This window comes from Peromyscus maniculatus, chromosome 23 (genome assembly GCF_049852395.1).
Source record: "Peromyscus maniculatus bairdii isolate BWxNUB_F1_BW_parent chromosome 23, HU_Pman_BW_mat_3.1, whole genome shotgun sequence".
Taxonomy (NCBI): Eukaryota; Metazoa; Chordata; class Mammalia; order Rodentia; family Cricetidae; genus Peromyscus; species Peromyscus maniculatus.
Window position 1 is genome coordinate 36,329,996 of NC_134874.1, and position 16,626 is coordinate 36,346,621.

At 43.8% G+C, this 16,626-nt stretch overlaps 1 protein-coding gene and 1 pseudogene across 2 annotated transcripts in view; one reads left to right on the plus strand and one right to left on the minus strand.

Moving 5' to 3' along the window:
* LOC143270397 (cytochrome P450 3A25-like) overlaps positions 1 to 14,511 on the minus strand; it is a 68,915-nt pseudogene extending 54,404 nt beyond the window's left edge. The window contains exon 1 of the transcript XR_013047578.1: positions 14,474 to 14,511. The product of XR_013047578.1 is annotated as a cytochrome P450 3A25-like (transcript). The remainder of the gene's footprint in view (positions 1 to 14,473) is intronic.
* LOC121825396 (disks large homolog 5-like) lies at positions 3,932 to 10,282 on the plus strand. Its single transcript, XM_076560323.1, has 4 exons — positions 3,932 to 4,146; positions 5,214 to 5,397; positions 9,136 to 9,251; positions 10,188 to 10,282. The coding sequence occupies exons 1-4, from the start codon at positions 4,061 to 4,063 to the stop codon at positions 10,246 to 10,248; spliced, it is 447 nt and encodes a 148-aa protein (XP_076416438.1). The 5' UTR covers positions 3,932 to 4,060; the 3' UTR covers positions 10,249 to 10,282.
* Positions 14,512 to 16,626: the final 2,115 nt, after the last annotated feature.

Consider the following 16,626-nt stretch of genomic DNA (forward strand, 5'->3'; position numbering starts at 1 on the left):
GGGTATTAAATGCAAAGCAAAGGGTAGCAGGGAAGTAACAGCTAGACCATGTGACATCAGCACATGGACATTCCACTGTCTCCTGGAGAGCCCTGGCATTCCATGTGATGTCACCAGTGTTGTGGCAACACCAACTGTCATTGGGGCATTGGTGCAGTGTCTCGTGTTTCACCTACAGACATGCTGACTAGACTGAACAGGATTCTTGGGAGAAAGGATGCTAAGCACAGGGAGATCAGAGGGAGGCAGAAGGAAGATGGCCTTCAGCCTCCATGTCACACACCAAGAAACAAATGGTTCTGGGGAAAGCACAGTGAGTCCTGGGAAAGGGTTGGGGAGCTTCCTGAAGGAGGAAGGCTTCAGCTGATCCTTCCAGGAGTGGGGCTCAGGAGGGGAGAGTTTCTGAGAAGCAATGGACCTATCCTGGTCCTCTGAGTTCTTCAAGAGCAGACCCGGAGTTGAGGATTTTCCATGGTTAGTTTGCAGAGAGCCAGGGATGGTCAAGGCTGCAGCTGCTCTGTTGGGGGCCCTCTGCTTTCACTCTGAGTGGGAAGGAAGCACAGAGGGACTAAAGAGGTTTCAGTTCCAGCCCTGCACTTCACCCACACTGGATTTCTTTTGGTGTGTGTCACTAATAGCAGGGAGAGTAAAGTTCCCTGGCCAGAGCTAGAGAGTCTCACATTTTAAATAATAACCGCTCACAGGGCAGGAGCCACTAAGTATTGCCTCATGTCAGTGACCCCTAAGGTTTCTGAGTTCCTGCCCTCTCACAAGCCAGTCCTCTTTCCTCTACCTTGAGTGCAGGACTGGGACATCACTCTTCCTGTAAGTATTTGTTCTTGATCACTGAGGGCTCACATGGGGATGCCCAGTCCTTAATTATTTTCAGTCATTCCTATCAGAAGTTGATAACACTTTTGCTAACTTCATGATGGTTGAAATGTATTCTGCTGAAGGTTTTAGCAAAAGTTCCATCATTTCCAATATGACTTATCATTGTTTTGACAGGACCCACATAATTATCCACCATTCCAATACATTGTAACTGCCCCGTGGATCTTCTCTAATGTGCTTGTTCATCTCATGGAACTGATCTTCCTTCCCCATTATCCTGAGCTAATTTCTTAGCATCCTTAATTTCTCATCTTATTAGCTTGTGATTATAAGAATGAGAAGTGTCATTTCTGGGCAGTGTTTGGAAAATGACTCTTGCTCTCCACACATGATGAACTGTTGAATTAGAATGAACTAGATGCTAATGAATCAGAGAGATCTCCGGATTGGAAGGAAGAGGTGCTGAAGGCCTTCCCCTGTTTCTCAGAAAAGGCTCCTGGAAAGGGCAGTTTGACTTTTGGTAAATTGGGGAAGAGCTTGTTATCAGATAGGTGATGACCATTGGCAGTGGCCCTAACAGTCGATTCTCTGGAAATTCTATTGTACACTGGAGAGCACTTGGCATCTTCTGTGAAAGCACCAGAGTCCGGGCAATGCCAACTGCCCTTGAGGCATTCACCAAGTACTTATAGAGTTCACCAAATTGACATGTTGGCAAGACTGATCACACTGATTGGCAGAGAGAGCCCTAGTTTCCTAAGGAGGTGAGACTAGAACTGGACCTTCTAGTATTGGGATTCATTAGCTGTGATCATGAAGCAATGGGCCTATGCTGCTTATCCGGGTTCCTAAAGAGCAGATCCAAGATGGAGGATTCCTGATGGTTAGTTGGCAGAGGGCCAGGAATGGTCAAGGCTGCAGCTGCTGTGCTGCGACCTCCTTGAGTTCATTCTGAGTGGCAAAGAATGCAACAGGAGGCACAGAACCACTAATGTGGTGTCAGAATGGGATGTTGTTGCACTTTATGTCTGATGTAAATACCAAGGAGGGAAAGTTTCCATCCATGCACCCAGGTCTGAGACATTCAGTTCCTTTTAGTCATGGACACAGGTTATGAGGGCTGTTAGGCGAAGAGCACTAGGGACTCCTGGACTTCCTTGCATCACGTCAGGTATGAGATGACAATTCCAAACTAACATGACTGGCCTTCCTTATGTCTTTCAGGGCCAGTGGGGCTGCAGTAGGGGCTGAGGCATATATGTAGCCATAGTGATTGGAGTCAGACACATGGATTATGAGGACCAGCTTAAGGAGAGCTGCTCTTATCTTTGAGGGTTTCACTGGGTTCCATGCTTTTCCTTTTCCTCAGGCCTCCTCGTGGGACACCACATGATCTTCTTGGCTTATGCCATTCATCTGTACAAATTCACTTGTGTTTATGTACCTACAGGGACTGCTAGGAAGGCATCATCCACACCCTTCTTCCTCACTGAGCAGGAGCAGCAGCTGAACCAGGTGGAAAAACTGAAACTTCAGCTACAGATGATGACCAATGACAGGAATGAACTGCGTGAATTTCTGGCCCATTACAACAATGAGTTGAAGAACAGGTATTCATCATGCCCTGTTCTCTGGTGAATGTCTTGACCCTACTGTGTCAATTCCAGCAGTCCTGGGGTCACTGGAAGAAGCACCTGCAGGGTGACCTGCACAAACAAATTTTCCTGAATGCATCTGAGAGGCAGAACTGAAGCCTGTAGGAGTGAGATGGGACACAGGCTGTTCCCCTTATGAAAACCAGAACATATGGCCTGAATCACAATCCACAGAGAGGGGCAGTAAGATGTATGATCACAAACATGCATTTCAAGAGGCCTTGACAGGTGTTGGCTTGTAGGAGATGCTGGGTGCTCTGAGTTTAACTAGAGTCTCTGTATTTGACAAGATATTTATTTTTGCTCTTTGCTCTGGGAGCAGATTGAAAGGCCTGGTGATCCTTCTTGCTCCATCTGTGTGTGAATGGAAGGCCTGGAGTCCATCCCAGTTCCTCTCTGGTCTTGTTCCTTATACTGTGAGACAATGCCACCCACCTGTATTTCTCTGACATCCTAATTGTGTATGGGTTTATTTGCATGTGAATTGTCCCATTAGGGGCCCAAATATAACAAACATGGTAGTGGCAGGTTTTGCCCTTTTCACCTCCCTCTCCCTTGATAAACCATTAGATTTCATTCCTTAATTTAGTCCCCAAAGTTCATTCCCTTTTGTGGACACTGACTCATTCTTGAAACTGAACATCAAAGTCCAACAATCAAAATTCATTCCTCGGCTACACTTGCCAACCTGTCCAATCAGATCTCAGTAACTCACCCTAGCAGAGACTTAAACTTTCTATTTAAAATCCCACTGCTGAAAAAAGCCTGCTGAGTGTTGTCTGCCTTTGCCTGACCCAGAGGCAGGCTCCCAGTGCCATGCTTGCCCTGCTGGGGAAATGCATCTCTTTGTGCTCAGGATTTGGTCTCAGGGTGTTCTGTACTGTCTCTGAGAGGCTCCCTTAAAGTGTGTGTGTGTGTGTGTGTGTGTGTGTGTGTGTGTGTGTGTGTCCCTTCAGATCATGTGAGTTGGAGATTGATAGTAGGCCTTAGGATTTGCCTGATTCAAAGATTTCAGGTGATATAAGTGCTGAGACCAGGGAGCTCCACTTTGAGCATCACTGTTCTCATTCTTTGTGCTGACCCTGGTGCCTCATTGGAATTCCCTTGGGAGTTTATAAAGCCATCCCCATGGAGTGCCTCATGCATGGCAATACTGATGATGAGTTCTGGTTATCCTTGTAAGGACAAAGCATTTCTGTTCTCACGCCAGTGGAAATGTCATCACAGATTTCAGGTAGGCCCACGTTGGTGGACCTTCTTAGAATGCTAGTCTACCTCTACAGGCATACTGAGGGATCTCATGGAGCCCTGTCTCCCTCCCTGTTGACAACCAGCCTTTCCAGGCCCTGGGGCAGGGTAGCAAGTCTAATGCACATCAGGACTTCCCCTATGTATCCTGAATACATAGGATTCAGAATGTGACATCCAGTAGGCTAGGGTAGTGTAAAATAGAACCTTAATTCATGGGGTCCCTGAGGCCTGTGTTCACAGAGTTCTTTGTTCCTGGGGCTATTCCCTAACATAGGCTGAATTCAGAGCATGAGATACAGAACACAGAGCATAAGAATGATATGTCAGATGTGAAGAAATTACCCAAGGAAATTAGTGAGGCCTTGTACAAGTGCACAGAGCTGAGTGAGAAGAACAAAATATACCGGTGAGTGCCTGACTTGGGTGGACTCCAGAACTTGGTAAGGACTGCTTCTTGTTTTCTGAAGTTTCTCCAGTTTTGCCCAACCCTGCTGTCAGGAGGAATCCGTCCCTCCTGCCTCCTGCAGCCAAATGGCCCAAATAAACACACAGAGGTTCACATTATTTACAAACTGTATGGCCAATGGCTTAAGTTTCAGGCTAGCTAGCTCTATCATCTTAAATTAACCCATTTCTATTCATCTGTGTTTTCCCACATGGCTGCTGCATTGCCAGGCTGCTGGCATGTTGGTGCTTGGGTGGCAGCTGGCATCTCTTCCACCTCTGCCTTTCTTCTCTGTCTCTCCTGGATTTTCCTGCCTGGCTCCTTCCTGCCTTGCCATAGGCAAAAGCAGCTTATTTATTAATCAATGGGAGCAATACATATTCATGGCATACAGAAAGACATCCCACAGCATCTTCTTCCCTTCTCCACCTTTAAACCAAAGTGAGGGCTGTGGTTCTAGTCAGTTTACCCCTTAGCAAGCAGCCTGCCTTATCACTTTTGGATTGTGCCTCCTAGACTGAGTTCTCCTAAGTGTGAAGATTCTGAGAGCCCCTCCCAACATTTTCCTGTCAGCTTCTGGAACTTTTAGAGAGAAAACATGGTTTGCACCATGGTTTCTGTGGCTCTGGCACGAGCTTACAGAGCTGCTTTCTATGAGACACATGGATGGAAAATATTCCTGATGGGTATTCTGTCTCTCCCAGAGCATGGTTTCCTTCTACCTGCTCATGTTTTCCCAATACTGTGAACAGTTAAGCACCAGGGTGTGTGTGCAGGAGGTAGCATGTCCACCCTTCAGGGGTACATGGATCCTTTTTGCTGTCAGGGTCTTTAGAAATAGTGTAAATCTTTCTTGAATTTGGCTATTCTCTGGCTTTGGCCTGCACATGAGTGATACCACCATGGCTAATGTGGGTTCCAGCACAGGGCTGTTGGGGATGGGCACATGGGACCTTGCAGGAATCATGGTATTAGGAGGCAGGAGTGGCAGATGGAGGCAGAGATCATCATTTTTGGTGATATTTCAGCACCCTCTACAGTCAGCACCTGAGCGAACAGACTCAGCTGAAAGAAAAATTGAGAATGTTGCTAGAGGACAAGAAAAAGCTGCAGGGGGAGCAGATTTTACTACAAGAGTCCTGTGAGGAGGCAAAGAGGCACCGTGAAGAGGCCCATGAGAAGATCTATCACCTCTGGACAAGGCAGCTGCAGGTAGGTTGAAGCAGCAGTGCCAAGCTGGCCACCTGTCTGACCACACACACACACATACTCATGTAACCATCTACTCACTTATCCAACTGACCCATCCCATCCAATAGTTAGTTCACTTCTATGATCCTTCACAAGTCTTTCTGGGAGTTAGCCACTTAGAGCAAGCAAATCCTACAGCTCTGCTGGAAGCTGCAGTGTATTAAGGGAGACGAATAAGTCACATATCACTCAACTGTATGTCAGTATGGGAGGAGCTGGGCTCTGATGGGAGCCACAGAGATCTGAGTGAGTCAGGTCAAGGGTCTGGGTCTCATTTGCTTTGCAGGGGTCATATGAGATCAGAGGCAGACACAGCATGGAAGGAGGAATGCCCCCTGAAAAAGCCAAATGACTGGGGCTCATAGACATCTTTTTGGGTGTCATATGACATTTTACCATCTTGTTCCCAGACTGCCATGGTGTTCTCTTTACCTGGTCAAGCTCTTGGTTCACAGTGACAGAAACTAAATTAACAGCTTGTCAGTACTGTTTGCTCTGAGTGGCATTGGCCCGTTCTCCCATCCTGGATCTTACATTCAGAAGCTCACTGGATGACCAGGGATGTGGCAAGTGCTTATGAAAGGCGGGGGTCAGGGTGACAGATTTGAGCCAACTGCATCAACATAGCCTGTAGAGACACAGCATGTTTCTCCAGGCATTTTTAGTCCAAAATGATGCAGAACTGTGGGACTCTCTTATAAAAGCTCGTGTGAGGAGTCTACAACCAACTGGCAATGTCATCCTCATCCAGTGTGATGTCCTCCTCATTGCGTTCTGATCACTGATGATTTGAGGGATTTGTGTCTGTGTGTGAGTATGCCTGTCTGAGGGCACATACATCTGTGAGTGTTTTGGAAGCTCTGATGATGACATTGAGTGCCCTCTGTTGCTTTCTCCCTTATTCCCTTCAGCCCGTGTCTCTCACTGAACCTGAAAATTTCTGTTCTGGCTAAGCTGGATAGCCACAGATCTTTGGATCTCCTGTCTCCTCACAGTAGAGCATCCTGTCTTTTTCTGTCTCATTTCATTGTTAAATGGTTCATTTGGTCAGAAAGAGAACTGATTTTTTGGTTTCTCTTCATTTTTAAACATTTTTATTACTTTGGAATTAATGTGTCTTATGATAAAAAACAAAAATCAAACAATGGAGCTACTTTAAAAATAAAAAAGTAGACTTCTTTTCTTTCACACCATAGAGGTAACTTCCCAGGAAAGGTCTGTTTTGTCTACTGGCTTCACAACATGAAACCTGATATTTTGAAGCTCACTCTTAGGACCGAGTCCAACTCATAGTTGTATTGAGTGCTGCATTTTAGAAAAGTGCTGTGGATGACCTAAATAACCTTCCACTGACAGGCCTGGGGCTGTTTTCATATAATGTGCACTGTAATCTGGTCAAAAGTTGTTGGGTACTGACAATGGGTGACTTCTAATCTCTGGTGCTGTCAATGTCTTCTGTGGAGGAGTCTAGGTAAGTTTAGTAAGGAGACTATAATAGTTCAACTTAAATCTATCAGAAGGCTTCATGTCCGATCCTCTTCCCCCAGCACTTGGTTTTGTGTGGTCCAACTCAGTTGTGCAGAGGTTGTTACTTCTCTGTACCAACAGTGAGTCAAGTGATAAGAACTTCCCTGGGAAGGGAAATAAGTTCAGGCCAGGACAGAAGAGCTTGGCTGGCGCTAAAAGGCATGTAGACAGCAGAGAGGACCCACTACTGCCTGCTGGAGTAGAAAAGGTGCTGCAACGCTCTAGTCTTCTTCCTTGCCTTTCTGGTTTCAAGAAAGGTGTGTGTGTGTGTGTGTGTGTGTGTGTGTGTGTGTGTGTGTGTGTGTGTGTGTGTTGTCTCTATGTGTATCTTTGTGGAATGAGAATGTGTGTTTGAGCATCTATGTGTATGTTCACTCTCTAACGGAACAATGGAACATCGTTAAGAATCATGGACATGGATTTCAAAGAGAAAGTGCTGTGCCTAATCTGGTTAGTATCACTTTGCCTCCGTCAAAGAACAAATGGAGCTGTCCATCCTTCTGCATGTCCATACAGCTAACTACAACCAAAGGCCACATAACTGATGCAAGCTAAAAGTTTTTATGTTATTTGTAGAGGCAGAATTATTTATCTGCAAAGAAATCCTCTGGAGAAAAACAAAGTAATGGGGTCCATGAAGGTGAGAGAGAGGCTACTGAGAGGCAGGAAAGGTTTGTGTCCCTCTCTGCTCTGGGTGAAAGGAGGCTGGCGACTGATGACTTCCCTGCATCCTGTTTTGTTTTTCTCCACATTGCTTGCTGCCATTTTCCTTTCACCTTTGCCTAACCTTGGATCAGCTAACCTTGCCCTTGGAGCTTGGCCTGAACTTTATTCTCAGAGAAATTCTGAACTGCAGAGGGGCATGTGGCTGCATCCCAGCCCAGCAAAAGTCCCACAGCTATGCTGAGGTGTGAGGAGAGGCTGTCTCAGGGCACCGCTTAGGCTCATCATACTTTCAAGTACCCACTCCATGTTGTGTCTGCAGCACTCAGAAACTGCTTTTATTCCAAACTTCTTCATACTAAGTTAAATTCAGCCTGATGGAGAGTTGGGAGAAATGAGAACTCTCAGACATTGCTAGTAGTGTAAAATGGTGCAGCCCTGTGAGAAGCTATGTGCAATTATTCAGAAAGGAGAAATGCAGACTTTGGGTGGAGCATTGATTCCAGAATGGATAGTGGTGTCCACAGAGAATATTGAACCACAGGGATACAGCAGAACTCATCAGAATAGCCCAACTACAAACTATTCAGATACCCATCACTGAGGAGTGCAAACATACAATGTGGTCCATGGGATATTGTTAAGTATGGAATAGTATATGCAGTCATTTTACCATGAGTTAGTCAAACTTCTGTTACTCAAAGAAATCCCTGACACAATCAACTTACTTGGAGGAAAGTTTAAAATAGACTCTGGATTGTAGAGATTTTCTAGTTTTCTGAGCTCATTCCTTTGGGCCTAATTGGAGGCAACCTGTGGTATAGAGACCTTCTTTAGGAGGAAACTGCTCTCCTTGGAGGCACTGGGAAGCACTGAGTGAGAGCAAGGGCCTGGTCCACTGCCATCCAGTGGTCCTGTGCTGGGGAACTAAGCCTTCAATGCACAGACTGGGGAACTTGCTAGGAGAGCTTAGATTACAGATCAAGGAACCCTGGTGTTCACCTGTGTGTGTACAGGATTTCAAGGCAAGCACTACATTCACTTATCTGCCCACTGAGTTCTTCTCCCAGATCAATAGGCATGCATGTGTTATACAGACACACAAGCAGGCTGAACACCTGCACATATAAACTAAATATAAACTGAAAAATCATCAAAACCCGAGTAAAAGTACACAATATTCTCCACATCCCTCTGCTCAGAGCATCCTGTGTTTCCTGCCTCCAGGCAGGAATATGGGTAGAGAGGGTGTAGGTTAATGAAAGGTAACTTTGTTCTGCATAGTATCCCAGGTGATGTCTTCTTACATAGGAATTATCTGGGAAACTAAGTGTGGATAGAATGTAGTGTGCTTGTATGTGCACATGCATATATATGTGTGTGCTAGAGAGAGAGAGAGAGAGAGAGAGAGAGAGAGAGAGAGAGAGAGAGAGAGAGAGAGAGAGAGAGGAGAATGTTTATGTACATGGTGTGGAAACCTCCCCTATAAAACAATCTTCTAATGAACAGGAACATCAAAGCCTTAAGGAAAAACTTCAGTCCCTAATGAAGCAGAAGGAGCTGTTCACCCGGCAAAGGGACTTGGCATTAAAGCTGCAGCATCACTTCACTGTGTCCCAGATGAGGTAGGAGCCTGGGCTTCCAGAAGCAGGTGGATCCAAGTGGGTCCCCTGTACCTGGATCTCCGTCCTCTTTGAGTTTTGTCAATTGGCAAAGCTGCCAGCCACGGGCAGGGAAAGAATGCCTCAGAGTGTCATTGTTGGCTCAGTCAACATGAAGCAATATGCTCTCTCCCTGGTCTTCTGGGGACTGTGTCCTCCTCTTCCTTTCTGAGACCTCGAGTATGCTCTAGTATCTCATCTCTTAGATTAGATCTCCCAAAAATATTCCCATAGCAGCCCAAAACCTAGAAAGAGGATCATTGATCATGAAGGAAAGTGTGTCCCCGGCATCTTTTCCATTAGGAACATCACGTTTAGAGAGAAGTGTCCACCCTTTGCAGATTTGCATACAGCACACTCCTGCTGACTGCAGGCTCTCTGCAGTGTTTATCAGTTTCTCATGAGAAGATTTACTCTTGGTCATAAACAGAGTAGGAGCTGACAAGTTAATCCCATGCAGGGTTCTAAACTGCAGGAATAAGCAGAGCCTTCTTTGCATTGCTGTGTAGGCTCCACTAAAGGGCAGGCATAGAGTTTTCCAGGAGGATCACATTCACCTGGTATCTAATCAAGGCCAGGGATATCTTTCCTGAACTGTGCCTAAGACTTTAACATACTGATATTTCTCCAAAATGATGTCTTTGGACTGTTGAAGAAATATGCTGTTTTTTTTCTAATCCATCACAGTATGTACTTACCAGTTCAACTTCTAGCAGTTTTTAAAAGCTGAGAAAAAAATCCTGCCCAGGTGCTCTCGGACCCTTTTCCCTTGGGGAAGCAGGGAATGAACTCAGCTGAAAGGTAATATTCGATTGTCTAGCTGAGTAGAGCTGGTGGGGGATCAAACCTGACATGGCAGGTCCCCACCAGGCTTGTGCCCCAGCTGCCTTCCTCCCCTAGGTTTGAAAATCTCCAGGAGGAACTGGAGCAGACCACAGCCCAGGAAGAGAGCCTCCTGTAGAAGGAGCTGCTGGTGCAGAAAAGCTATGTTCCAGGCAAGTAAGCCACCATTGAGCCCCATCCCCAGCAGCAAGTTTGTTAATGGGGTGTGTTTTCTTCCTTAACTTTCGTTTACTAGGGATGAATAGGCCATGATTGTTCTTGACAGTGGCACAGCAAAACTGATTCTGAATCCTATTTTCTTTGCTGATTTTCCCTAACAGCACCTCTTCAGAAAACTGAGAAGGCTGGAAGAAGCCAGAGACACCTTGAAGGCATGATATTCTACACTCCAGGTTCACGGCCTCCTCAGAATATGCCACGTCTTTTCAGCTGTGAACTCACTAGTGAGGCAAATATCAACCTACCATCAGGCAATCCAGCCACAATCTGATCCACATCTGTGGCTCACTATGCCCAGAGAAAAGATTGTATCACAAATAGTCTGAGATTCAGAGGACACAACACAAATTACTAAGAACCCTGACATCCATCAGCACATGGCTGCAGTGAGGGGCAAAACAACATGGAAGAGGACATATGGATGAGCAAGAGTTCTTCTGTCAGCTTCCTATCAAGGGCTTTGACAAGCTGACTCCATATGTGATGGGAAATCTGACAAGGAAGACTGTGTTAACATCACACTGCCATCCAGACAGACCACATCCAAAAGCATAAGATTCTCTCCAGTGCAGTGCTGAAGCTGACTAGTGCAAGCTGACTTGAAGGTATGTCATGTGCAACTTTTGCTGAAGATAATTCACTGTAGAGAATAAGCTAGTTCATCACCTCATTTGCTCTCCCCTAATGAAATTCCAAGTGATCCTGAAATTTGCTTAATTTTTTTGTTTATATGTTGGGATATTTATGCTTTGGATTTTGGTTTTCTTCATTTTGGTTTAAGGTGTTGTTAATTTTTGTTATTTCTTATATTCTAGTCATTGTTTTAATAGTTTGCTAAGGTGTTACATTATATATAAGGACTGCTGTTTTGAAAGCCCCCATTGAGTAAAATGAATGTATTTTTATGAATAAAATGCAATTTCAAACTTCACTCTGAGACTCTTCTTTAGGCAGGTGAGGTTTCACACTCCTGTAAACCCTGAACTCACAGGCTTTGATGTATCTCAGTAAGTTCCAGGAATCTTGAGCTGCACAAGGATTTCCCAGCCATGGGACTCAGAGCTATTGTCAGGCCCAAACTACTCTAAAAATTCTATACCTGTCTGGTTCATTGGTCATGATTTCATGGGGTAACGGAATGAATTTCTATATATACAAAAGGCTATGTTTTAGAATGATTTAGATGCTGTGGTCCAGCTAATTGAACATTGGTTGGCTATAATGGCAAAGTCCTCAAATCCAGTACTTGCTTAGTCCTCTATGCTTGATGTCTCAGCCCATCAGCAGTATAGTCTGGAATCCCAAAGCAGTTGTTTCCAATGCCAGTGAAGGAATGGAATTGCTAGCAAGGTGAGAGCAAGCAGCTAAAGAGCAAAACTCCCTTCTTCCACTTCTTTATATGGACTTCCAGCCCAAGGCCTGGCTGAGATTACAAGTGGGGTTTTGGAGCTCAAAACATCTGAGTAATAGGTGTTTCTTTCCTCATCAATATCCAGCTTAACGGAATGTCTTTCTAATGCAAAGATGAGGATTACATGTGGATCTTCTCTCTTCAAATTAAGCAAAAATACCTCACAGGCATGCCCCTCCATTTTGGGGTTTTAATGAATTTCAGATGTAATAAATTTGCCAAACAAAAATATCTCTCACAATTGCACCCTTGTCAACTTGACACACAATTATATCATTTGATGTCATGATTAATTTACAAACGTAAAACAATAACCATGTCTTAATATTGCCTAAACATGATATAATTATTCCAAGTACAACACAAAGACATTATGTATTAGAACAGCTCAAAATTATGTCTAACATGATTTAATTATCCCTTGTAGTTGGAGTTTTCCTGTGTCCACCCAGCTCCTTCAGCAGCTCAGACCCAAGCAAACACACAGAGACTTATATTACTTATAAACTGTATGGCCGCGGCAGGCTTTTTGCTATCTAGTTCTTATGTCTTAAATTAACCCATTTCTATTATTCTGTAAGTTGCCATGTGACTTGTGGCTCATTGGCACTTTACATCTTACTTCTCATGGTGGCTGTGGCTTCTCCTGACTCAGCCTTCCACTCCCAGCATTTTCCTCTCTGCTTATCCTGCCTATACTATACTTCTTTCCTGGCTACTGTCCAACCAGCGTTTTTTTTTTTTTTTTTTTTTTTTTTTTTTTTTTTTTTTTTTTAATCAATCACTCAGAGCAACACATTCACAGCATACAGAAAGTCATCCCCAGCAATCCCTGTACAACTGCAAACACATTATAAAGTTAGAATAAGTGGCAATGTCCCTGGAGTGACATTCTTTTAGTATCTCAAATTTAAATATGATAACCATCAATATTCTCCCTCTTTTGGAATAAATTTGGTTTTATTCATTTATTTTTGTTTTTACATCCTGACCAAAATTTCCCCTCCATCCTCTCCTCTCCTTCCTTCTGCCAACCTCTACTCTTCCTGCTCCCCATCCATTCCTCCTATTTTTTTTCTCTTCAGAAATGGGCAGGTGTCCTGTGCATATCTGCCTGCCATGTTTAATCAAGTTGTGGTGAGACTAGGCATGACTTCTTACATTCAGGCAGGACATGGCAATTCAGTAGGAGGGATGGGTCCCAAAAGCAGGCATTAAATACAAGCCCTGCTCCCATCGTTAGGAGTCTCACAAGAAGATCAAGTTATACAACTGTAAAATACATGGAGAGGACATAGGTCAGTCCCATGCATGCTCCCAGGTTGGTAGTTCAGTCTCTGAATCACTATGAGCCTAGGTTAGTTAGTTCTGTGGGATGACTGTGGGGCTCCTGACCCCACTAGCTCCTACAAATATTTAATTGTTTATTCACTATTTTATGTTCATTGATGTTTTGCCTTTATGTATGCCTGTGTGAGAGTGTCAACTCCTCTGGTCCTGGAGTTACAAACAGTTGTGAGCTGCATGAGATTTTTTTTATTATTTGAAAAATTAATTATAGCATATGATAAGTGTATAGAAATCTTCTGATTGGTAAATAAAATAATAACATCTGTCTATCTACTTATTTTGTGATGAGGAAATAAATACATCTATACAATAGAGAGAGAATGAACATAGAATACACACCATGCCATTCTGTCATTCTGTTTATATGGAGGTCAATGAACAAATTAGGAGGAGTCAGCTCTTTCCTTCCACACAACTAGCAATCTCATTGGCCCTTCCCTGGTACTTTTCATGATCAACTTGTAGCTTTCTGCCTTAGAGGGTTTTCTTGTGGTTCTGAAAGTTAGAGACTATTTTAATATTAAAAGGCATTGTGAAAAAATTGTGCAGAATTTTGTTTCAAATGAATCATACTGTTAATAAACATAATAGGAACTCAAGCGTTGAAGGCAGGAAAGAGCTGACACATCAAGCCAACCACTCAGAAAGTTCTGCTGCCTCCTTGGCTAGTGTCTGGGAGCTGGGATTTCAGTTTATCTTTATATTTATATACGGATGTATATGCAGTTAGATATGGTTGTACATATTAGGTATATCATATAGATACTTATAAAAATATGCACATAACTATACTCATAGTTCTGCATACAACATGCATACCATACACATGCATACCAATGCCACAAAGGTTGTTTGTTTATATTTAATTTCTTGTTATGCCAATTTATTGTACATCTAATTGGAATTCAAAGTATAATTCTGTGTGTGTGTGTGTGTGTGTGTGTGTGTCTGCATGCAAAGGTGTAGACACATACATGTTCTTAAATGTATGAATGTGGGCACATATTTGTGTGTGTTGTATGGAAACAAGCATGTGTGTATTGTGGCACAACACTGATGGTGCCCTCATCCTTTATGATGGGGTAGTAGCACTATTACAGTGGGGTGGGGCATGCTTGATCATGCTTCATTCTGTGCATGGAACTTCCATGCTTCTAGAGCACTGATGTTGTCTACCATGTTACTAACAACATGTCGATGTTTCAGGATCTTTCTTAGATGGAGTTCTACAATCTATGTCACATGTTAAGTCCCTCAGATACCATTTGACACCAAGCACATGGAAGTTTTCAGTTTTTCCTTCCTCTTCCACTGCACATTTTATGGGAAATCACCCCCATCAAGTAAGTCTAACTATGCTTACTGGCTATCCAGAACTTGGTGAAGAGCAGGAAATTGTGGGTTCCCAGGATCCAGTGATGCTGACAGGAAGACTTCCAGGTAGGCTGTTCCTACTGCAACTGTTGCCACAGGCATCCAGACTGAGACAGCAAAGAGGCATCTCTGGTGGGCAACTGTATAACTTCTCTTCTTCCAGATTCTGCTGCTGCAGACAGGAAAAGGATTTCAAGGTCTGTGATTAGATAGCTGGTTTAATTGAGGCCACCTTCCCTAAATCCTGTTTGGTTCTGAGGGTAGCACAATGCTTACACTTCATCTAGAAATCACAGGAAGAATCTCCCCACAGTTTTTCTTTTATAACTGAGATTTGATTGGTTGAGGACCAGTAGAAAAAGATGTTAATTCAGTTTTGTTCTCTTTCTTTTTGCATGCCACAATTCTTAAGTGTAGGATTCCATCCACAATAAGATAGAGGAATGGAACACTGTGATACCTTGACTAACTCCTCAGATCTCTAAGATGCCTCCTTCCCATTGTCCTTCAAATGTCATGTTAGGGCAAGAAAAAAAGTATCTATGGAAAAGAAGAATAAAAAGGAATCTCAACGCTAAGGAGAGTGAGTTGGAAGGATTGCTGGAAATCTGTGACCAGCCTTGAGAGATAAATTTTCAGGGAAGGAGAGAGGCATGAAGGTAAAGGACAGTGGAAGATTGGGAAGGGGTAATCTCATAGGGGGATATGTCCATTGTTTTCTACTCCTATTCTCCATTTGTGTTTGTTAGAAAAGATGAAAACAGCTGAGGCAGAGTCAGCACTATCCCAGGACTCCACTTTCCAAATGGGACAGGATGAACTGCTGTTATACTGCTATCCAGTGAGTGACAGCCTCAGAAGTCATCAACTACCATGATGAGAGGAGGCAGGGAAAGCCTCATGGCTTTCTGCTTTCTGGTCAATCCCACTTCAAGGTGTGTTTAATGATGGTGAAGGGACAGGCTGGAGGGCAAATTTCAAACAGCTCTGTTCCCCAAGCTGCAGGTCCTGCAGATAGCACAATACAAGCCTCATGATGAGAGACTCCTGATGTTAAACTGAGCATCAGAAATGACAGACCAATATTTGAACTGTGTACATATGGACTGAGTCTGACATTTCCCCAATGACCTTCCTCTTCTCAGCAGTGAAGCTCTATAGTAGGAAATGATGATTGGATGGGAAATTGTCCCCAAGCAATGATGATAACTGAAGCCTTCAGGCAAATCCCCTAATTACCAGTCCAAAGACATCTGCATAGCTTTACCACCTTTGTGCTTCCCTGAGCAGAGTGTGGCCTGGCCTCTGTGACACTACACAAGGAATCATTGTCATGGTTACATGTGTGCCCTTCACAGGTTGGCAGCTCACTCTATTAAAGTTGGCTGTGATTCACAACAATAATAACATGAGCAGGAATCAATTTCTGGTAAGTCAGTGCAGACATTCTTTGTGGGAAGACCTGATCTCACATCAGTGAGTGGACATGACAAGGAGCTTTCTTGAAAGAGATCACGAAGGCATGGTTCATTGTTCCAGGGGTTTTCAAGGTAGAAGACAAATGACATTTTGAGAAGTGTTTCCATAGCAAGGACCAGAGGAACACCCTCATAGTGCATGCCATGAATGACATACAGGAGAGAACACTATGCCCACACTACATAAGAGGCCTCATGAAGATCTGTAGAACCCGCATGTGCCTATCAAGGCAGCATCTAGATCAATGGAGGACCAGCCTCTGTAGTTATATTAACCCCATGTGATATCCTTTCATGGGAGCAGATCATGGAAGGAAAGGCAGCAGGGACCTTGTTGGGACTCTATTTTGTTATCTTTATTGAGAAGCAACAATTTTCCACATGAGCTCATGGTGCCTCTTTACCATGGCCACAGTCACAAAAGCAACAGCAAGGACTCTCCCAAGCACCACTGTCTCTTCCTACTTCCCCTTTCTATTTGTGTAATATGTAGTTTATTTCATCTGGAGTCTGTGATGTGTGTTGATGTCTGTGCCCATTTACCTTGGAAAGAGCCAGTGTTCCTCAGAATATACTTGAGATGTAAGAGAAGCACAATAAATACAGTCCTCTATCAATATCCACATGTTATTTTTATTCAGAATGGCTGAGCATAAACCAAGGC